At 38.6% G+C, this 19,958-nt stretch overlaps 1 protein-coding gene across 1 annotated transcript; it reads right to left on the minus strand.

Annotated features, from left to right (window-relative positions):
• Nucleotides 1-694: 694 nt before the first annotated feature.
• Nucleotides 695-19,291, minus strand: epsti1 (epithelial stromal interaction 1). Its single transcript, XM_085135501.1, has 10 exons — nt 18,919-19,291; nt 16,638-16,696; nt 16,473-16,556; nt 16,305-16,378; nt 15,966-16,049; nt 12,219-12,292; nt 10,404-10,482; nt 5,008-5,078; nt 4,456-4,613; nt 695-2,035 (listed from the first exon to the last, which is right to left on the minus strand). Exons 1-10 carry the CDS (start codon nt 19,077-19,079, stop codon nt 1,890-1,892), a joined length of 990 nt encoding a protein of 329 aa, XP_084991627.1. The 5' UTR covers nt 19,080-19,291; the 3' UTR covers nt 695-1,889.
• Nucleotides 19,292-19,958: the final 667 nt, after the last annotated feature.

The following is a 19,958-nucleotide window of genomic DNA, read 5'->3' on the forward strand; positions in this document are numbered from 1 at the left end:
GGCATGAAATGGTCCACTTCAGAGGCATTCACACAACTGGAAATACCCTGTGTGGTTTAAATGCTGGAGCTGCCTGGAGAGAATGCAGCAAATATAATGATGCTTGGGCAGGATTTACGTGGATGCATTTCAGGCTTCAACTCTCTCAATTCGTATTCACTTTGAATGGGGTGATCTGAACTCACCTGCAGCTGAACTGATCTGGGGATCTGTTGTTTGCTTGAGCTGCTTGCATAGACAGTGAAAAAACATGACCATAGCTACCTGGTTGGAAAAAATTAGGCCAGTGCAGAAGAGCCTAAAACTTGCATTCTACCTCTGTAAACACTTTGCTGTTAAGTTTATATCTTGGTCACTTATTTTGAATCATATTGAATTTTTAAAAAAAAATCTGTTTTGTCATATCATGCTTCAAAAAGGAGGATTATCAATGGTGTATTACACTTGCTCATTGGCTAATGACTTGTCAGTAACAAGTCATTAGCCAATGAGCCTTGCCATGATTGGATATTCTTACTATGACAATTGTACCAGCAAAGGCATGTGTGACTGCTAGCTCACTTGCTAGCAGTAAATAAACTAGAATATGAGCAGCTTTATGCTCTATGTCTCTGTGATCTTTTTTTGATATACTACTGAAATGCACAATACAAAACTGTAATATCTGTCTACACAGAAATGAAAATTTACTGACTTTGATTTAAATAGATGAGTTTATTTAGGGGTATACCACACAGTAAATATTTTTCACTGAAATTTAAATGCATCACCTTTATGACTAAGTGTAAAACTGCTGCAATAATATGTGATTTCTTGGTGTTCTCCAAAGGGAAGACATTTCCTTGATGACTCTGTAGCACTCCTCATGACTTCATGCTTTAGTAAAAGGGGATTTTCAGCCCCTCGTGTTGAGAGCAACGCCCTTTGTTCTTTTGTTGCCGCCACCAGGTGATAACCACCTGTGCTGTCCAGTTCATTGATGTTATGAGGTTAAATTTTACTGCACCAGCAGCAGCTCACTGCCCACTGTGTAACACAGTGATGAGGAGCAAAGGGATTAAATGGCTACAACACATGAATATAAACAGTGATGAACATTCAACCAAACAGTGTTTCCCTACAGCCCCCTAAAAACAACTTTGACTTTGAACTGAAACTAATAACAAAAAGGCTTTCTACAAAAAACCTCGGCTTCAAAAAAGGATAACTGGACTTCTTTGGAAAAATGTCATTTTTGTATGTGCCTGTTAGAACGTTTCTGTCCCGACTGGCACAATGTGGCAGAACAATTTTCTAAAGTCAAAAATATCAATATTATTTTTTTGCTATAGATGCATTACACACAACTTTAATTATAAAACAGAACAAAAAGCATCATGCATGTTGCTAGTGCTTTCTTCCATTTGCACACACTGATTTAATCAAGAGCTCCAAATATAAGCTGAAGATTTTGAGTCATTGCGATGACCTTTAACCAAACTGGTGAAAACGAGCATCAATTCTACTCAATGTCAAGACAAAACCACAACATGACTCACTACTGAATGCAGACAGATACACAACACCAAACACTCAGTGATTAATAGCATAATCAAAAACAGATCCCATAGAGCACATATTATGTAGGTATGTTTTCAGAGGAGTCTAATGCATTGTAGTCAGCTGTGCTTTGTATACTGATCTACCATCAAAGTAGATAAACTTTGTCTTTGCCAATTCTCTACCATCTGCACCCTGAGTAAATATGCTTATTTGGCCCATGGCCTAAAGTGTTAAACAGAAAATTAAGGACAAACAGCTCCTTCATTAACTCTTTTCTCTCAAGATGCCTGTAGGAGCTGTTGTAAATTGTTGTGTTTATGGGGGGAAAAAATTATAATACATGAAGTTCAACTCAGTGTGCTGATAAGTAGTGTGGACGCCTCCTCGTAATCCCTGTTACACTGGGTAAAGATGTCCTCTAGGAAGTCTCTGTCACAGTTTGGAAAGCTCTTGATGAGCTTCATCAGGGCCTGGTCATACTCAGCCCGTGGGCCTGGAAAACACACAGGAAAGAATACACATAAAGTTTAATTTGTTGTTCTCTTGAGACCCCTGTGGAAAGAGGGCTCCTTGATTGTCCTGAAATATACTTTCTTTCCTTCTCATGTATAGCTGGAGGCCTTATCATACCATGTTTTCATATTTTCTTTTTCAGCTAGCACGATCTGTTTTGCAGAACATTTGTACACATGATTGGTTACCAAAAGCTCTAGAGCCAATCCCCAAAATGTTGATTTGCTTAGATATTTTGTTAATAATATAGTCAAACAAAGGAAAGGGGGATTCCAATGTTTACAGTCATTTCTTTCAGGCAGCATAGAGACTCTCCTGTCTGATCACTTTAGCAACTATTCCTCTCGAGTCCCCCATCGTTCATTATGATGCTTCAGGGGTATGATGACGCCGATTATCACAGTAATAATAGGGCATTATCATTGTAAAACATAGCAGATTCATGACTAAAAAAATTTATATAATGATCTTCTCTGTAATAAATCTCATTGATGGTGACATTGTAAGAGCTTACACGAGGCTGGTTTCTATTCCCATCTGTAGCAATGAATGGTTGCAGACATTCCCTAAATTAATCATTTGCATGTAAAAACACAGTCTGCACCACAAATTATTGGACTGGGTAATAAAAACAAGAGCGAAGAAGAAGCACACTTTCGCCAAACCATTCATCGGCGAAGTCGAGAAAAAGGCGGTGGGGTTTTTTTTAGTTGATGGTCTTTGATGAGTGGGGCTGGCAAATAGTGAGGGACAGACAGGAGAGGCCTTCACCCAAACAGGTTCCGGCAGAGTGGAAAGACATGATCATCGGGCTAGTTGGCAGATAGGGCTGGTGGCTAGTGTTCAGACAGCAATTAGCGAAGAATCAAAAGCAACTGAGTGGTAGGACAAGACACTGTTTACTACCAATACCAGATTCCAATACATCCTTAGCCCTTGGACAGATCTTAGCTTATTTGTCCTTTGTTCAAGTTTTGTCATCTGTGCACTGTGGTCTAACTCAAAACAGAATATGAGGTCAACGGGGCATGCATTAGGTCAATCTGAGAGTTTCAGGAGTGCCCTCCAGTGGACCGCTAGGCAAACTACTTTTAACGGAGTGAAAAGTGTCACAGAAGGTTTGAATAAAGATGACACTATTAAAATGGGTGTGTGCTCAGCGTTGTCCATAGACTGTATGTAAAACATGGACATAGCCTCCTGATCTGAAACCCTACGAAGTCCGATTGTAATACGAGAAAAACTGCCGTGTTGCCTGAGTTATGTCAACAAACATTTTCTTGATTCCTTTATGGTTTCAAAGCTCCACGTCTCAATTAATTATTTCATTTATTTACAGCATTATGTTTGGTTTTGTTTGTAAATTATGATCCCACATAGTTACTCTGTATGGGATAACATTCTCTAACAAATAATAAAGAAAGTTAGGGTGTGACCATCTGATGAGATTTTCTGCGTTCATAACTCCACTAGCTGAAAAGCAGTCCCAAACAACGACAGAGCCTCGACCGTGTTTCACAGTGGGCTGCAGACACACACTGTTGTAACTCACTTTTTAAATGATTATATGTACACTTTCTATTTGCAGAGAGTATTATTTATTAATAAATGCATTAAAAATATTATACATTTCTCTCTATATATCATAGTTAAAAATATTAGGAATATAACAATATAAATGTTTTTAACCACAATAATTTGAAAAAGAACGCACATTTGGTGAACATGTTCAAATGCAATAGGTAGTCTGTTTTCTTTTGTTTGCTGCGAACACGAGTTATTCATATCTGCATTGCATCCAGTCAGGTGTCAATCCAGAACAATTGTATAAGGGCGGCATTGCCCCTTGGCACATCTGCCTGGCTCCAGGCCTAGTGTCTGTCAGTCTAGCCTTGCTTCAGCACAAGTAGAGAATTTACCTCGAAGACTGCCAGAATCGTAATAACAAACAGTAGAAGTTTGCGTGTGTCAAGCTTTGATCCTCTCAGTGCCCTGTCTGCAAAGTCACACATTTAAATGTGTTTGATATTTGGCATCATCCGTGCTAACTGCCAGGCAGAAGTGGAAAATACTTTGTTACTCACAGTTACAGTATAGAGACACACACACATTTACGGCTCCTCCTTACTAAAAGCACAAGTTTCAGCAGGTTTTGAATGCCCGGAGCTACAGTATCACAATGTACCACACATAGTTTCCTACCTACATTTTTGAAGCATGTAAAGCACCTACACCTAACATAGACTAAACAGGCAGTCAGAGTCCACTGAAAAAGGATGAGGTGGGCAAGTCTTCTCAAATGTCCGATTTAGGTTTGGTTAACCAGTGCTGAGCCAGACTAAAAAAAAGGCATGAGAAACAGAACAATGAGCGTTATTTACAGGTCCAGTCTCAGCTCACCAGCTTCTTTTGTCCAGCCGGAGCAGCTCTGTTCTGGATCTGGTTTCAGGTGTGACAACGGGGCTTGACTTTCTGCCTCCTGAGTACTTTCGAATTTTGGCTCTTGCTCGCTCCCTCTGGCTTGACCTTCAAGCTTGTCCAAAAAGGCCGCGTTCACCCTGTCAAAGCATAGTGAACTTAACAAATGCTTCACATAAAACTTGCAAATGTTCTATTTTACAACTTCACATGCCTGCAGGCTCCAAATGTCAGTGAGCGGGAAGTGTTTGACAGCTTTTTAAACTTCTGTACCCACTAAAATATAGTGGAAGTTGCAGCCACTTAACATCTATCAACCCAGCCAGTCTACACTGGTTTTGTTCCAAAAGGAATGAACAAAAACACACTATTAATCTTACTGAGATCATTCTTGCATGGGTAGTTTGTATTTAGTTGCAACATTTTTTTAATATTGAGTGAGTCTTTCATCAAGTGGCTCAGCACCGTTTCTTCCAAATTGTGTGCTTTTATGTTAACTTTACATAAGATATAAGATATAAAGGGTCTTCATACCTCCTGTGTTCCAGCTGCACTTCTCTCAGATTTTTTGATTCCTTTGTCTGTTTACTCTCCACATCTGTGCTCTGACAGAAAAAAGGGGAAAAAAGAAAATGTCATATTTCCTCCCGCTAAGACTGAAGAATCTGTATTATTGTAAAGGTCATAGGTCAGACAGTTGGAAAAAAAAACATTCCTCTCTCCCACTGACATCACCTCCTGCTGTCCTCATGGTGCCTCTTTGAGGTGAGGATAATTTCTCAACTCCCACTATGTTGTTCTGCTGTAATAAATCATTTTAAATGGATCTGTGCGGTTGGAATACATACAAAATGTGGCTTGTTGTTATCTTGCTGAAATAAGCAAGACCTTCTCTACACTGTAAAAAAATGTTTACTGTGTATTTTACAGTTTTGTACTGTTCTTCTAGAATATCATTAAATTTACATAAATAGACTGATTTTACATTTCAAATGTAAATTAACGTAAAATCACTGTAAATGTAATAAAACATAATTTTCTTGTTTTTTAAATGTATCTGTCTGTACACATGCATATTTAGATTGTTAAAATACATTCACAAATGTATTATAATTTCACAAATATTTGTCTGTTATTTGAAAGATTGAACTGTTAAATTCAAATGTAATGCTATGGAAAAATATATTAAATGATTTGTATAAACTTTTTTTACATCAAATAATAATAATTATTATTGTTATTTCGGGCGATCGTGGCTCAAGAGTTGGCAGTTCGCCTTGTAATCAGAAGGTTGCCGGTTCGAGCCCCGGCTCGGACACTCTCGGTCGTTGTGTCCTTGGGCAAGACACTTCACCTGCCACCTACTGGTGATGGCCAGAGAGGAATTATCAAGTGGAATTGTAAAGCGCTTTGAGGGTCTCATAAAGCGCTATATGAATGCAATCTATTATTATTTAAACCAACTGTTAGCTGGATATTTCTGTACATTTAAGTAATATTATTCATATTGCCACATTCATTGACCTTGTTTATATGTAATTTCATTGTTTAATCACATTAAATTGTTCCTAATTTAATGTTTAAAAGCACTTGAAAAAGGCAAAATCCCATGTAAAATTAGGGCAACAAACTGTATTGTCATTACTGAAAATAACCGTATTTTCATGGGAAAGTTCTTTGCTGTTATTTTATGGCATTATTTTGGTGCCCCAGCTGCCAGAATATTACTGTTTTTTAGGATTTTTTTTTTACGGTGTAGAAATTTAAACTCTGTTTAAATCCTAATGGTTAATGTATCAGATTATCATAAAGCTAGTATGGCCATTGGCAGATTTTAAGATTAGGTAAATACAACCTTAGAACTAAGCCAAAATGCAGAAGCATTGTGTGAGAAAGTCCACACTTACTGCTACCATAGGCATTAGGAGGGTAAGTCGCAGCTAGGTGCATTTGATCATAGTTAGCCGAAGTAAATAACTGGCTCTTATATGAGACATGCTGTTTATACAACATATCTCAGTCACCTATTCTCATACACACTTTTTTTTCTACATCTAAGTGCTTTCTATTTAATAATTACACTCAAGCAACTGTTTGTTAACACAATGCCAATTAGGAAAAATGTCAGTGACAATTCTACAACAATTCCTTCTTTAAAAAGGAATTGCTACTGCCCAAACTTAGGTTCGCAATGCTGCTTTTGAAAAAAAAAAAAGCCTCACAAGATTGGCAGAACAATGTGTTTCAGACAGACAAAACAAAAGTGGAGAGTTTGTACACAATGCACAGCACCATGTTGTGAGAAAACTAAACATAGCGTATCAGCACACACACCTGATAAAAACTGTCCAGCACAGTGGTGGAGGGTGATGATTTGAGCATTATACATTTTGTAGCCCCGGGACCTGGGCAGCAGGTCAACCATGAACTCCTCTGAATACCCAAGTATTTTAGAGTCAAATGTGAGGATAATTTAAATTGGGTTATGCAACAGGACAATGACCCCAAACCACAGCAGCACATCTACAACAGAATGGCTAAAAAGGAGTCAAGGTGTTGTAAGTTTGATTTATTTTACACCGGATTCCCTTCCTGAAAGAAGGATTTGTGTCTTTGGCTAGAATCAAAGCAGCACCCTTTTCTTGCCAAGCAAATGCATCAGCCACTATACCACTGAAGGAGTTTACACTGGAGTTTGCTTAATTACTGACAAGAAATGAATTCAACACATTCATCTCACTCGTTTTTACTCTGTTTTTCTTCCCAAGAGAGTTAATGGGTCAGTGAGGGGAAGACGGAGCACAGCCCACCTGTGTCAGCCCTCTGCTGCATCAAAGCTTAGTATCAAATCTCCCACTCAAACACACAAGCACCCGCCTACAAATAGAGGATATGAAGGGGAGATCAATGTGTCTTATGGAGCCAATGCTGAAAGAACAACAGTTCCCAGGGTCTTGGTCAGAACCACATGAAGAAGTTTGCCTTTTGCTGCTCTGTGGCTGCAAGCTTTCATCTCTTAATCTGTGACGTCGATCTGAAAGAGCTGAAGCCTGGGAGTATCAGCAGAAAGAGAGGAGAGGAAAGGCAGGGAAAAGAAAAGAATAGAAAAGAGAGGGGAAAAAAGCATAGCAAGAGCACAGGAGCAGAGAAGATGGGAAAGAATGTGGAATGAGACATGAGACAGGGAAAGGAAAGAAACTAGTGGTAAAAACAGACAACTAAAGAAGAGAAATGTAGGAGACACAATGAAAAAATTGGAGAAAGCAGGGAAGACAAGAGGTGATGACATGATATGATGGGAGAAGGTTGTGTGAGATGAAAAAGTAGAACACCAGGATGAGGTGATGCTTTGGTACTGTCTGTGACCCTACTGTCACAGACAGTACCAAATCATCTATTTATCATCTATGTATCCTGTCTGTTTGTTTCTGTGTGTATCCCACCCTAAAATAGAGACTCCTTTATCGGAACTGCTTTCTGTGTCTTTCTGCACCAAGGTCTGACCTACAGTCTCCTTTTCCCAATCTCTCTCACCACTAATTTTCCTGGTGAAAGATTTGCATCAGCTCTACAAGATTTAAAAAGAGGCAGAGAGAAAGTAAAACAGTGAGAGAAGCCCACAAAGAAAACATTTCCAAGGTTATTCCTCACGAAAGAACTGCTGCTATTTTAGGAGGAAATGAGGGTCTCTTTCTCAATGTTTGGTCTCCTTTGCTTTCTTATTTGCCAAATGATTTGTCCCAACTGTTGAGGGGGGGTGGTTGCAATTAAGATGTTCTCAGTTAAATAGGAAGTAAGCGTAAAGGACAACAATTCACTCTTGGAGTTTATCTTTTTCTCTTTCTAAATCTGTGGGTAATTGAGCGAAAATATGTTTGTTTGTTTTTTGGGTTTTTTTTCTCTCTCCTTTTTACCCCATATGTGTATTTGTACAGGTATATAATGACTTTAATATATTCCCTTTGGGTTTTTTTTCTTTTCTTTCCTTTCTTTCTTTTTTGTCTGCTTTGTTATGTTTTATGCTTTTCTTGATAATGAATAAAAAAAAATTTTAAAAAAGAAAAAAAAAAAGAAAACATTTCCCCGCTTCTTCTCCTGTGTAACATCACTGATAGGCCGGGTGGAGAGCACGCATGTTATTAGCACTATGTTTTACTTTCTGACAGAAGCTTTCAACACTTTGCAATAAAAGCAGATTTTCTGAGCTAAAAATAGCCTTGAATTTTCAGAGGCTTACAGCATCTACTTGTTGTAAGACATTAAGCCATTGCCCCTGCAATGATTAAGAGAAATGGTATTTAGAGTTATTTATAGCCAGAGTAAATGATCGCCTGAGGACATTTTCAAAGTAGAATAATTATGGGGTAATTTTATAATTACCATTCAGAATTATGTGGTCGAAAGGTAATTTTATTTTTCTATCTTGTATTGAATTAAGTAGCCCTGCGGCACACATGTGACCTGCTCAGAGTGTCCCCCGGCAAAAGGCGGGGTACACTTGAACCACATAAATGGAGGAAAGATGGAATTCATTCAAAAATACATGGATGGAATTATTGGTTTAAATTACATTTTTATGGAAGTTTGGGAGTTTTTCACTATTTTTTTTAACTTAATGATCTTTACTTACAAAGACAGTTTTGACATGTTGTTTTGTATTTGTTTCACGTTTTACTGTTTACTCACAATACTCAGATGCTACATTAAAAGTTTGATGTGCAATCTTATGACCTGACATTATTATTGTGTAATTTTTTTAGCCACTACATCAGTCTTATAAATTTATAAATTTTTGGACACTTGCATTTTTGGTATAATTATCTTCTCTTAGTGACTCAGAATTTACACATATGTGAAAATGTATTACTTTTTATACCATTTATTTACTTTTATTTCAGAATTTAGCTTTTTTAAACCTCAGTTTTGAATTTTGTATCTTCTAATACCGACTTGGGGAGTCAATGTTTCAAAGTAAATATGTTTTTTTAATCTGCCATTTTTATACACCCCCATTTAAGTGATTGTCTAATGATTTATGTCTCATTAGAATGCTGGTCATTACTTCCACCAAGAAGGTAATGACTAGCTAACTAGTTATTCATGTCTAGCTGCCTTGGCAGAGGTTTGCAGTCTTTGAGCATTTCTTGTTGGTAATCTGGAAAGGAAGGAAATTGTTTTCCATTTACATTATTAGACTGACAAGACAAGTGATCCGTTAGGGAGGAACAGGTTTTTTTGGTTTTTATTTTTCCCTCTACATACTTCTTCCAGCACACGTTATACAACCCTGTTCTGTCTTCTGCAGAAAACCTTGCAGTCATGTCATGTTGTGTCTCTGTCTCTGCTCAGTGTGAACTCTGGGAAGTCCCTTGAACTTTCCTAGCCTTCCACCGCTTCCTTTCTAAGAAAACCAACATTCAGAGAGGAAGAGAGGGTGAGAAAAGACAAAAGGAAGCAGACATTTAAAAACAACAGGGGCTGAAAGAGGTAGAAAGACAATACTGACAAGTAACAAGAATATAAAAAAAAACAAACAAAACAAAACAAAAATAATAGGAAACTCCCCCAAAAACACTGGCATATTTATCAGTGTATTTTTTTCCCTTTTACTCATCTGTGATCTTACTGTACCGGTGTGTGCTCCATGTATGACCAGTAGATAAGCGTAAGCTCCCGACTCCTACCCGACCTACATGGGATTCAGTTTAATATCCGTGTGGCCTCAGACGATGAAAATTCTGCACCTAAGGGTATTTACTCAGAAAACAGTCTACAAATGTAGATCTACTTGTGTGAAATACCACACAGATTCTCTGACGCCACACATATGAGAGTTAGCATTGACTCCTAGGATGCATAGAGCACATGCATGCATAGGCCCACTGCTGCACAGAGTAAGCAAAACATATATGATTTGGACACCACCTTACCCTGAATGACGTGCGTATGGCCGTGGTGGACGCTGATGAAGCTTTCCTCTCGAAATTCTGAAGAAACCTCTCCTGTGTTCTGCAATAGATAAACACTTTATTTCCTCTGTCGTGCAGCAGACATGGTCTCACACACACACACACACACACACACACACACACACACACACACACACACACACACACACACACACACACACAGAGAAATAATAAGGCCTTAAGTATTATTTTAATCAGCAAGACACTCCACAGACCTGAAAAGCTGACAGTTTGACAAAGGCTGACCACGTTTGTTTGTCCCCGTGTGACACTGTCCCGACTGTGCACAGAGCATCTGCTCTGCTACCCTGTCTCCATTAGCCCCATTTCTAAATATCATCATTGTTTCTTCAGTTCTGTACACTGATCTGCTGTCTCCTGTTTTTGTTTACCTTGTAAGGAAACCAGGGATGCTACTTGACAGGCAATTACCTTGGGAGTCAGCCAGGGATCATATTCCAGTAACATCGTGGCTGTTGGGGTAATGGATTTAAAGTGGTCAGACAAAAAGGAATGAAGGGGCTGTAGTTACAGTAGATGCTCTGAATCATTAGTCTGTCTATATTCAATAAACTCTCATGACTTTTTTTGGAGAGCATGGAAAAATGTTTCTGTTTTTTCTCGGCTTTAATTTGTGAGACATATTTTGAAAGGAAAATATATATTAAAGTCAGGCTAGGAAGTATGTGGAGCAAACCTTACAGCATGTTGTAATTCAAGATGTCTGAGAGAGAGAGTCCTTTGAGAAAAAGAAAAATGACACTACATTAAAACTATGGTGGCACAGAACTTTCACCTGCAATTTTGGGGTTTAAATCCTGTATGAAGCCAAAGGTTTCCACTGGCTTATATTTATTTAGTAGTTATGAGAAGCATGCTCTGTCTGTGCTTGTGTGCTGGGAGACACTGAAAAACATTTTGACACTTTGGAATTTGACAGGGCTGTTGTTTTTCTCCAGCTCAACGCTTAAGCTGCATCAACCATGCAAATGTTTTCCAGTGCCGTGGCAACCAGAGACTATAGAAAGGGAATGACATTCAGCAACTTCAAGCAACTTTGGGCCAAATAACCAATGGCAGCAGGAAGTGGGCGGGACCCAAGATAAACCTTTGGGTCAACTTCCAGACAAGTGATTTTAGTTGCTACCATTGAGAGTGCAGAATACCATTGATTGATATAACCTAGTAGTGAATGGGTTAGAGCAGTGATTCCCAAAATGTTGGCTGGGGCCACCTGGTGTGCTGTACTGTACTGTAGTTGTACTTTTATTATTGAATTGACAGCATGCTGACATAATTTCAGGGAAGACCACAGCTGCATTAATGATGATTTAGTTATCGTCCTGCACTTTAATGTGAAGAAGTATTTAAGAATTCAACTTACAACCAAAAAATAGCTTTTAAAATCAAATCAAATAAATAATCATAATAATAACAATGATACTACTACTAATAATAAGATGAACGAAAGCATAGACTTAGTTTTACTTCACTAAAATTAGGTTCTGTGTATGGCTTCTGTATAGGATCTATGCAACTACCAGCTCATTCCACTGAGATCAGCTGCTGCCTTGGTGAAAGCTTAATGTCAAGTCATATTATACTGGGACACATATAGGAAATTAGACACATATCAGCACTCCGCCTGCTCTTGTGACATCTGATGCTGAATATAACCAACAGAGATCCATGTTAGAGCATGACAGAACACAACACTGCACACAATACCAGAAGGCATCAGCAATGAAACCCAAGCGACCCCGATCCAGGGCTAACCTGAGGCGGTCCTGCTCAAACTCCTCCCTCCTCCTCTGATCTTCCTGCCGCTCCTTCTCCAGTAGACGCTCAGCCTGCAATATATCACACTCAGTTGTCGTGCCACGAACCTGCTTTCCCCCAAATATGCAAGTGACATTAACCAAAGTGACTAATGGAGCCATTACATTAGAGCATGCTATATGGACTGTAACATTCATGCATACACATGCTAGTCATGCTTGTTGGGCACGAACAACATGACACAAGTTCATGATATTTTACCAGTAAAATCCACTGTACCATCTTGTGAAGATTAATGGATGATTCATTTTACAATATTAGAGGTATAAGTTGCAGAACTGGAAGCTTATTTTACTCTGAAGAGGTGAAAATAGGGCTGGGCCATATTATACCATTCACGGTAATACCGGTATAATGCTGGGCAACGATAAGAAAATTAAACATCACGATAGAATATGGGTAAAACACACATGCGCAGTGCCTTTGTTTTCATATGCACATGGCGGAAAAAGCACGGCGGCGACAAAGAATGAGAAGGGCGAAAGCGGATCATCGAATGAAACAGATGAACCAGAATTGGTTTGTAAAAATGCTGCAACTTCAGTGGTGTGGAACTGGTTTAGCTTTTGTCCATCAGATACACAACAAAGCACTATTTTTGGTAGAGCATGCAAGCGGGCCGTCGTTATTACCGTGTTGTTTGGAAAATACGGCACACTTAAAATCAATCCTTTGATTTTTCTGAAAATCGACAGCGCCCCTTATAATCCCGTGTGCCTTATGTATGAATTCTGGTTGTGTTTACTCACCTCGAAATGATTTTATGTCGTACAAGGCGCTCGAAAATCTGTCAAATGTTTTAGTGCGACTTTGCTAAGCTACGAAGCCGCACCGCTTGATGGATTGTCGGAGCATTACGGCTATCGTAGGCAGGAGCCTTGCGGATTGATACGTACTGTGCTTCAACGTAATATTACCGTATTGCGTGTGTATAACCTCTTTTTAAGTTTTGTGGATATTATACATGGTTATGCTGAGGATATGTCGGCCAATTTCCACTGGAAATGCCTTTTGGTTAAACTGTCAGTAAGGAATTTGCACTGTAAAATTTTTATATAACTTTAATGCAAAAAACAGCTGCTTGCTTAAGTGAAAATGCATCGATGGGTTTTTTTTGCATTAATAAAGTTTTGGAGTTGTAAAGTATTTTGTCTAGTGTCAATTATATCGTCAGTTATATCGTTATAGCAAATTTTCAAATGTATATCGTGATAAATATTTTTGGTCATATCGCCCTGCTCTAGGTGAAAATCCCTCCTAATACTGTCTATTTTAATTATCTTTTTCTGGCATCACAGATTTTATTTTCTCGTACCATGGTCTTACTGTAAAATAGGACATGGTGTGCTGTTTAAGATAAAGAGGGTGGTGGTGAGAGTCCAGAGACAGGGGTGAAATGTAGTGTGACCCAGCATGTTGTTTTATATGTATGTATTTATTTGCTGGATTACCGATACTCTGTTCTATGTTGTCACAGAGGTCATGGCACAACAGACAAAGATCTGTGGAATACCGGGTTGGTCTTTGCCATTAATCAGCCTTCCGCATTACTCTATCACCATTATTGGAAAGACAGCAGGGCCAAACGTTGAGTAGAACACGTCTGAGTGAAGAGCTTTTCTTTGGGGGCTGAAAACCCCAAAGTCCATTAATCTGTTAGTTCTCACATAGCTTTAGTGCCAAGTGTGTGTGAGAGAAACTCTCGCTACAGCTCTTGTTGATGCTTGTCTCTACTGACATCTGCAGGGTAAGCATGATATTACTCCTCACTAAGGGAAGAAAAATTAGTTCCATGGGGTAGATTTATAAGCTTCTGAGTAACTTGTCATGCTCACTGGTGAGGAAATGTGATTGATTTAGTTATATGTCTGTGAGTAGGATTTGCATGGGAATTTCACCAAAAATGGGGTTTGGACTTACTTAGAAGTGTGGTGATACTATGGTGGTGATACTATTGGATCCAGGAAATCAGTTTTTACATGTGGATGGAATTAGCCTTGGTAGAAGAACACGAGTTCTTGCTGTTCTCTGCCTGCTTTAGTTTACAATGTGCTGTGTTGTGTTTTACCTGTTTGCATCTGTTGTTTTAGGCTAACCTGGAAATACAGTGCCACTGTAGACAATGGCCTCAGCCTTGTATTCACTCTAATCAAATCCATCAGATCTTTTGTTTTTAGCATTAAAGCATTACAAATGGTTTGCTACAAGACATTAGTACATACTAGAGAAGGCACGATACCACTTTTTTATGTCCGATACCGATATAATAAATTTGGATATTGGCCGATACCGATATGAATCCGATATAGTGCGTTTTTTAATCAATAAAACTGTTTTTTACTATCTTGCTGCATTTTATATAAGTTCAAACTCAAGTTTAAAAAAAAACAAAAAACACTAAAGCTATTCTGTTACACCTGTATGCAAAAAATACACTGCACCCAAAATATTTCATAGTTCAGCAAAACTGATCAATCTAATAAACTTAAACCTACTCAATCCTCCCTATTCTGGTATTTTAAAGAGTGAGCACCCTAACTAATAGGGTTATAAAACTCCCAGCAAAATAAATAAATAAATAAGGAACCACCCTCTACCTCACGATGCTTAATCGACATAATCAACTTTAATTTGATGCAGTGTGAAAAAAAATGCACAGAAATAAATTATTTTTCAAGAATAATTAAATAGATTCAACATCTTTCTTCAACAGAATTGCAGACTGCACAGATGGTACCTTCCCAAAGGAAAAAGTACTATAGCTTGCTAGGGTATATTAGACTTAACAGTTACTATATACAGTAATGGACTTCTATACATTTTACATCAGATTAAAACTTTGGGTGTAAGATTCAGATAATTATTTATTAAAAGCTAGATATTTTAAATGAGAATAAGAAAGAAAAGTATTTCTTTGTGCCCCCTTTTCCCTGTTAATGCCCTATCGGCCCCCCTGATAGATCCGCCCCTGCACAGTTACCAGCCGTCAGCTAAGTAGAAAAAGATCCCGGTGTAGAAAGTAATATTAAATAAATTCTAACAACAGCTTATCAAGCTTAAACGTGCTGCTGTTGTTCAGCCGCTGGTTTCCTCTTTCTGGTGCGAAGTGGGCGATAAACAAACAAGAGAAAGGGACTCCCGACAGAAAAGCCGATCAGCTGATCATTGATCAGTTTCATGATTGAAGTAGCAGCAGGAGAGGGAGAGAGAGAGAAGAGGCAGTCGCTCCATATGTTGTTGTTAAGCTTAATGTGGGAATGCTTTACAAACATTCAGAGATGAACTTACACACTTGCTTTACTTCTCTCTGGGATAACTTCCTCAGAGATGAAATGCCGGTTTGGTAGCAAGGCTACAAATACACACAGCCGCTCTATCACGTGATGCACACTGCTGCTACGTGCTACGGTTATGAGCCAAGTTACGCCATGTCGCATGTTTTGTGAGGTGCTTTTTTAATATTTAATGGATCGGATTACATTTTTTTATTTCTCTCCGATATCCGATCCAGTAATTTAGGTCAGTATCAGACCGATACCAATACGTAATATCGGATCGGTCCATCTCTAGTACATACACTTGATTTAATTCAATTATTCAGCAACAGTTACCTTTACATGGTAAACTAAAGACTACAACAATAATCTGATAATAATCTGCTTGATGTTTTGATCTTATGCTTACCTTCTCCCTCTGTATTGCTTTCATCTTCTGCCACTTTTCCTCCTGTTCCTGTTTCCTCCTCTTGTCATCCTCAGCCTTTTTTATCTAGAAAGAGCATTTGAAATGAAATATTTTATTTTTGGATGAACAGGAGAGGATGCGAGCTAAAGTAGAAATGCATTACTGCATCTCAAACATGGCATGTTTTCATGCACTGTCTGCTTGTTTTTTTTTTTTTAATTTATTTATGGCAGCAGACAAAAATGGTATGTGTAAATAATTTGCTGTAATATTTAGATATATGTAAAGCTCCACAGAAAATAAATGGATGGTTTCCAGAGTGAATAACTTGGCATGTACTTTCTTCTGCAGTTTCATGGATTGATGATTTATTTGCTGTTTTTGCCTGACTTCAGCCAGTGTGACATCACCACCTGGATAAAAGATCAGAATGCCAAATGTCAGTAAGTGAGGATGTGAAGATAAATATAGAAATGGTGAAGGTAGTAGAGGGTAAGGACAGATTACCAAGCCTCTCTGGATTCACACATACAGAGGGGACTCTCTGTGTTTCTTTCCATCTGTTAAGAGCCTCTTCTTCTTTTTGAGCAACTGCAGCAACAACAACAGATCATTTCATTCATTTGGAGAGAAATGTCAAATAAATGAAGATCAAATTGGTGTCATAGTTACTTGTTTTCATCTCGTTTCGCTTAGATTCATTTGGTGGGATAATGGTGTATCCATCTGAGCTGAAACAAGGACAGAGACACAGTGTGACTGTTGGTATTAAGGCAGGAGAAGAACAATGCAAAACCTGAGTGCTTCTGGTGTCGAATAGTTCCTTTGTTCACTTATAATGAGGTATTTTGAACGTATTTAGAAAACGTTGCAGTTTCACCTCCGCTAACAAATTAATTTAACTTAATCAGTAGTTTAAGTTTATTCATACACTTCATTTAAGCTTTATTAAAATAATGTACATTTTTAAAAAAATAGTATAGGTAAAATATTGTCAATAAGGTATATCCAAGTACAGTTTGAGTATCTTTTTCTCATCAGTGTGGTACAATTTGCAATGCTACACTGGTCTAGAAATTATTATTATTAATACTAATAATAATGTACACTGCAGTGTAATGAGCACTATGCAGAACACAGTGATGAAGTCTTAATGTCAGTGGCTCCTTTGGCCAGCCTTATTATCCCAGCAGGGTACCTGATCACAGGCAGAATGTAGGTGTTGATAGCCCGGATCTTGTTTTTACCATTCAGCTGACTCCTTCAGGACTTGCCTGACCCTCTGCAGGTACTTGGTGGTTGCAGCTTCCTAGCCGCTTTTCGTGGTTCCCATTTGCTTGTGGGAATCCCAGGTATTTGTAGCTGTCTGCATTGTTGCCTTCTGGTAGTTCGATCACCTCCAGTCTGACTACCTTCCCTCTCTATGTTACTATCTGACCACACTTCTCAAATCTGAATGACATTCTGATGTCGTCCTGGTGGTTTGGATCAGTGAATCGATATCTCGTTAACTCTTGGCATACAGCTTGATGTCATCCATGTAGAGGAGGTGGCTGACAGTATCTGTAGCCAGTCTTGTCAATGACCTCACTGAGGGGATTCAGGCCTATGCAAAACAGTAGTGGGAACAGCGCATCTACTTTTTAGATCCCGCGACTTGACAGTGATTTGTGCTATGGGCTTGAAGTTGGCCTTAATGGGGATGTGGCGAACAACACTAGAGTTCCTAAAGAAGGCTCTTAGGGTCCTGTTGATCTTGTGCAAGAGAGTACACCTTGGATGGTTCTGTGGAGAACAGCTGGTTTATTTTCCTGCCTTCTATTTCTGTGGTGTACCTCGTCAATTTCTAGCCGCGAGAGCAGTTCCTTCTTCCGAATGTTGTAACACTGAGCTACTAGTTGTTTCGCTGTCAATGTGGATGCTGGGTATTGAGGATTCCATAGGTCCCCTCATTCTATTCATGTAACCTCTTCTGCTGGGATTAACTTACATAGTAGCATTCCAACAGCGCCCTATTTTCATCTCTTGCCCAGCTGTGGCTTCTTGTTCCAGTAGCCCACTTCTCATCAATGTGTCCTGGTTCCTCAACACCTTGTTAATCCGGGCAACATCTGAGCTGTCAGGACTTAATTTCTGTCTCTCGTTCATGTCTGAGGTTTGGTTAGGCTAGGTTACACAGCAGTAGCTAAAAACTTACTGCATACATTTAGCTGAAAACGATTCAAGTGAAAATTTCCAGTAGTTATGTAAGGGATATCATTTTGCATTCCATCATTTTTTTCCTTGTTTTGTTTGTATTTCTGTATTTGAGGAGATTTTGCACTGAAGTCTTAAAAACATTAAAAAAAAAAAAAAAGGATAAATGTTATGTATGGCCAAAAAGCCACTCAAAAGCAAAACCACCAGCAGTTTAAGAATATCCAAAAGTATGTGGTAATGAAACTAATATGATGCTGCTTTGACGGGACAAAGTAAATTGCACTGCTATGGTTTTAAAATCATCTGTTTCCTTTCTAATCCCATAGCAAAATCACAAACCGTGTTCATGTGATTTCTGTTTACTTGAGTAAAATCAAGACATCTTTACAGACTGCACTTTGATAAAACGCCTATTTACTTTGCTCAACATAGTCACTGCTTAAAAAAGATACTTTCTTCGTATACATAGAAGCTGTGCTTTACCACGAACACTGAAGGCAACGTTTCACTCTCCGATTCCGTGAAACGAAAGTGAAAGTCAGCTCTGTAGGAAAACAGAAATCTACTCCAGTAAATAAAATGTAACACAAATAGAATAAATGTTAGGCAATGAAGAAATTTGCACATAAGAGGCGGTTTATTCAGCCTCCTCTGTGGATCTATAAATGACAACATGAGCTGTGTGTGTGTGAGTCTTTTGCTTTGTTTTTCAGTTTTCAGTTCTTTGTTTTATCAACACAAACTTTGTACTTACTACCGTGGCTGTCCAGTTGGCACTTGTGGATTTCCGTGAACATTTGGATTTGGAAGTGTTTGATCCTGTCCAGACACATCTGTCACCTGTCTCGGATGTCTGGTGTTTTGGTTTCCCTCGGGGTTTACCTGGTTCCTTTTGTATCTTTGGTCGTAATCCATCGTGTAACCTGCACACCGACAGCCTCGGAGAAGATGTCTGCCTGAAGCTAGTTAGTCTGCGGGCACCAGTTAATGTGTTTCTATTCTAAGCCCAGTTTTATTTTCCAAGTGTAATCAGGCGACGTGAGGGCACAGCGGAGTGGGAGGATTTTCTTCTAACCAACAGCGCCATCTGCTGAGGACAAATGGCAGAGGAGAATTTTAAAAGACCTCTCAAGACCTCTTAAAAGGAACCCCGACTATTATGACAAGCTACTCTAAATATGTTACAAATTATCTCCACTACATAAAAAAAAAACATACTTTAGAATAACTACAGTTTTTTTGTTATTCATTAAATCTTCGTTGTTTAAAACTATTTTGGAGCCGTGAGAGCGGCTATGTTTTTTTGCACACAATGCATTCTGGGACGATGACATGTCTCAGTGCTTTCGTTCAGCTAACCTGTTTTGTTTTGTTAAAGTGTAGCAACGGTATTAATTAATTTGCCTATTAGTGACCTGGTTATGACTTGGTAGACCAGCACTATCCGGTCTTTGACTCTGATTTTATTAGCCATGTCTGGGCCCAAACTCCGCTGCAGGTCCCAAAGTCAAATGATAACTGCAGCAATAATGAGAGTTGAAAATCTTGCTAAATTTGTTCATCTGTAATAAAATGACCAGTGTGACTGTAATTAACTAATTAGAATCTGTCTCTGTTTATATAAAAAACAAGGGAGAGCTTGGACATTGATACTTTACTGATACAGAGAAACAGACAGACTGAAAAAACTGAAATCCAATCAGTGATGATAGATCCTTGTTTTCAGCTTCCTTTTTCCCCATCACTAAACAAGCCTCTCCATTTAGTCTGTTGAATCAAAACTAAACGTTTATC

Source organism: Neolamprologus multifasciatus, chromosome 16, assembly GCF_963576455.1.
Source record: "Neolamprologus multifasciatus chromosome 16, fNeoMul1.2, whole genome shotgun sequence".
Taxonomy (NCBI): domain Eukaryota; kingdom Metazoa; phylum Chordata; class Actinopteri; order Cichliformes; family Cichlidae; genus Neolamprologus; species Neolamprologus multifasciatus.

Bases quoted from the DNA above. Each gene is read 5' to 3' on its own strand.
- epsti1 (XM_085135501.1), bottom strand. From the start codon at position 19,079: ATGGATTACGACCAAAGATACAAAAGGAACCAGGTAAACCCCGAGGGA. The intron at 16,557-16,637 runs GTAACTATGACA...TTGTTGCTGCAG, and splicing joins GCGAAACGAGATGAAAACAA to TTGCTCAAAAAGAAGAAGAG. The intron at 16,050-16,304 runs GTACATGCCAAG...TGCTCTTTCTAG, and splicing joins CCATGAAACTGCAGAAGAAA to ATAAAAAAGGCTGAGGATGA.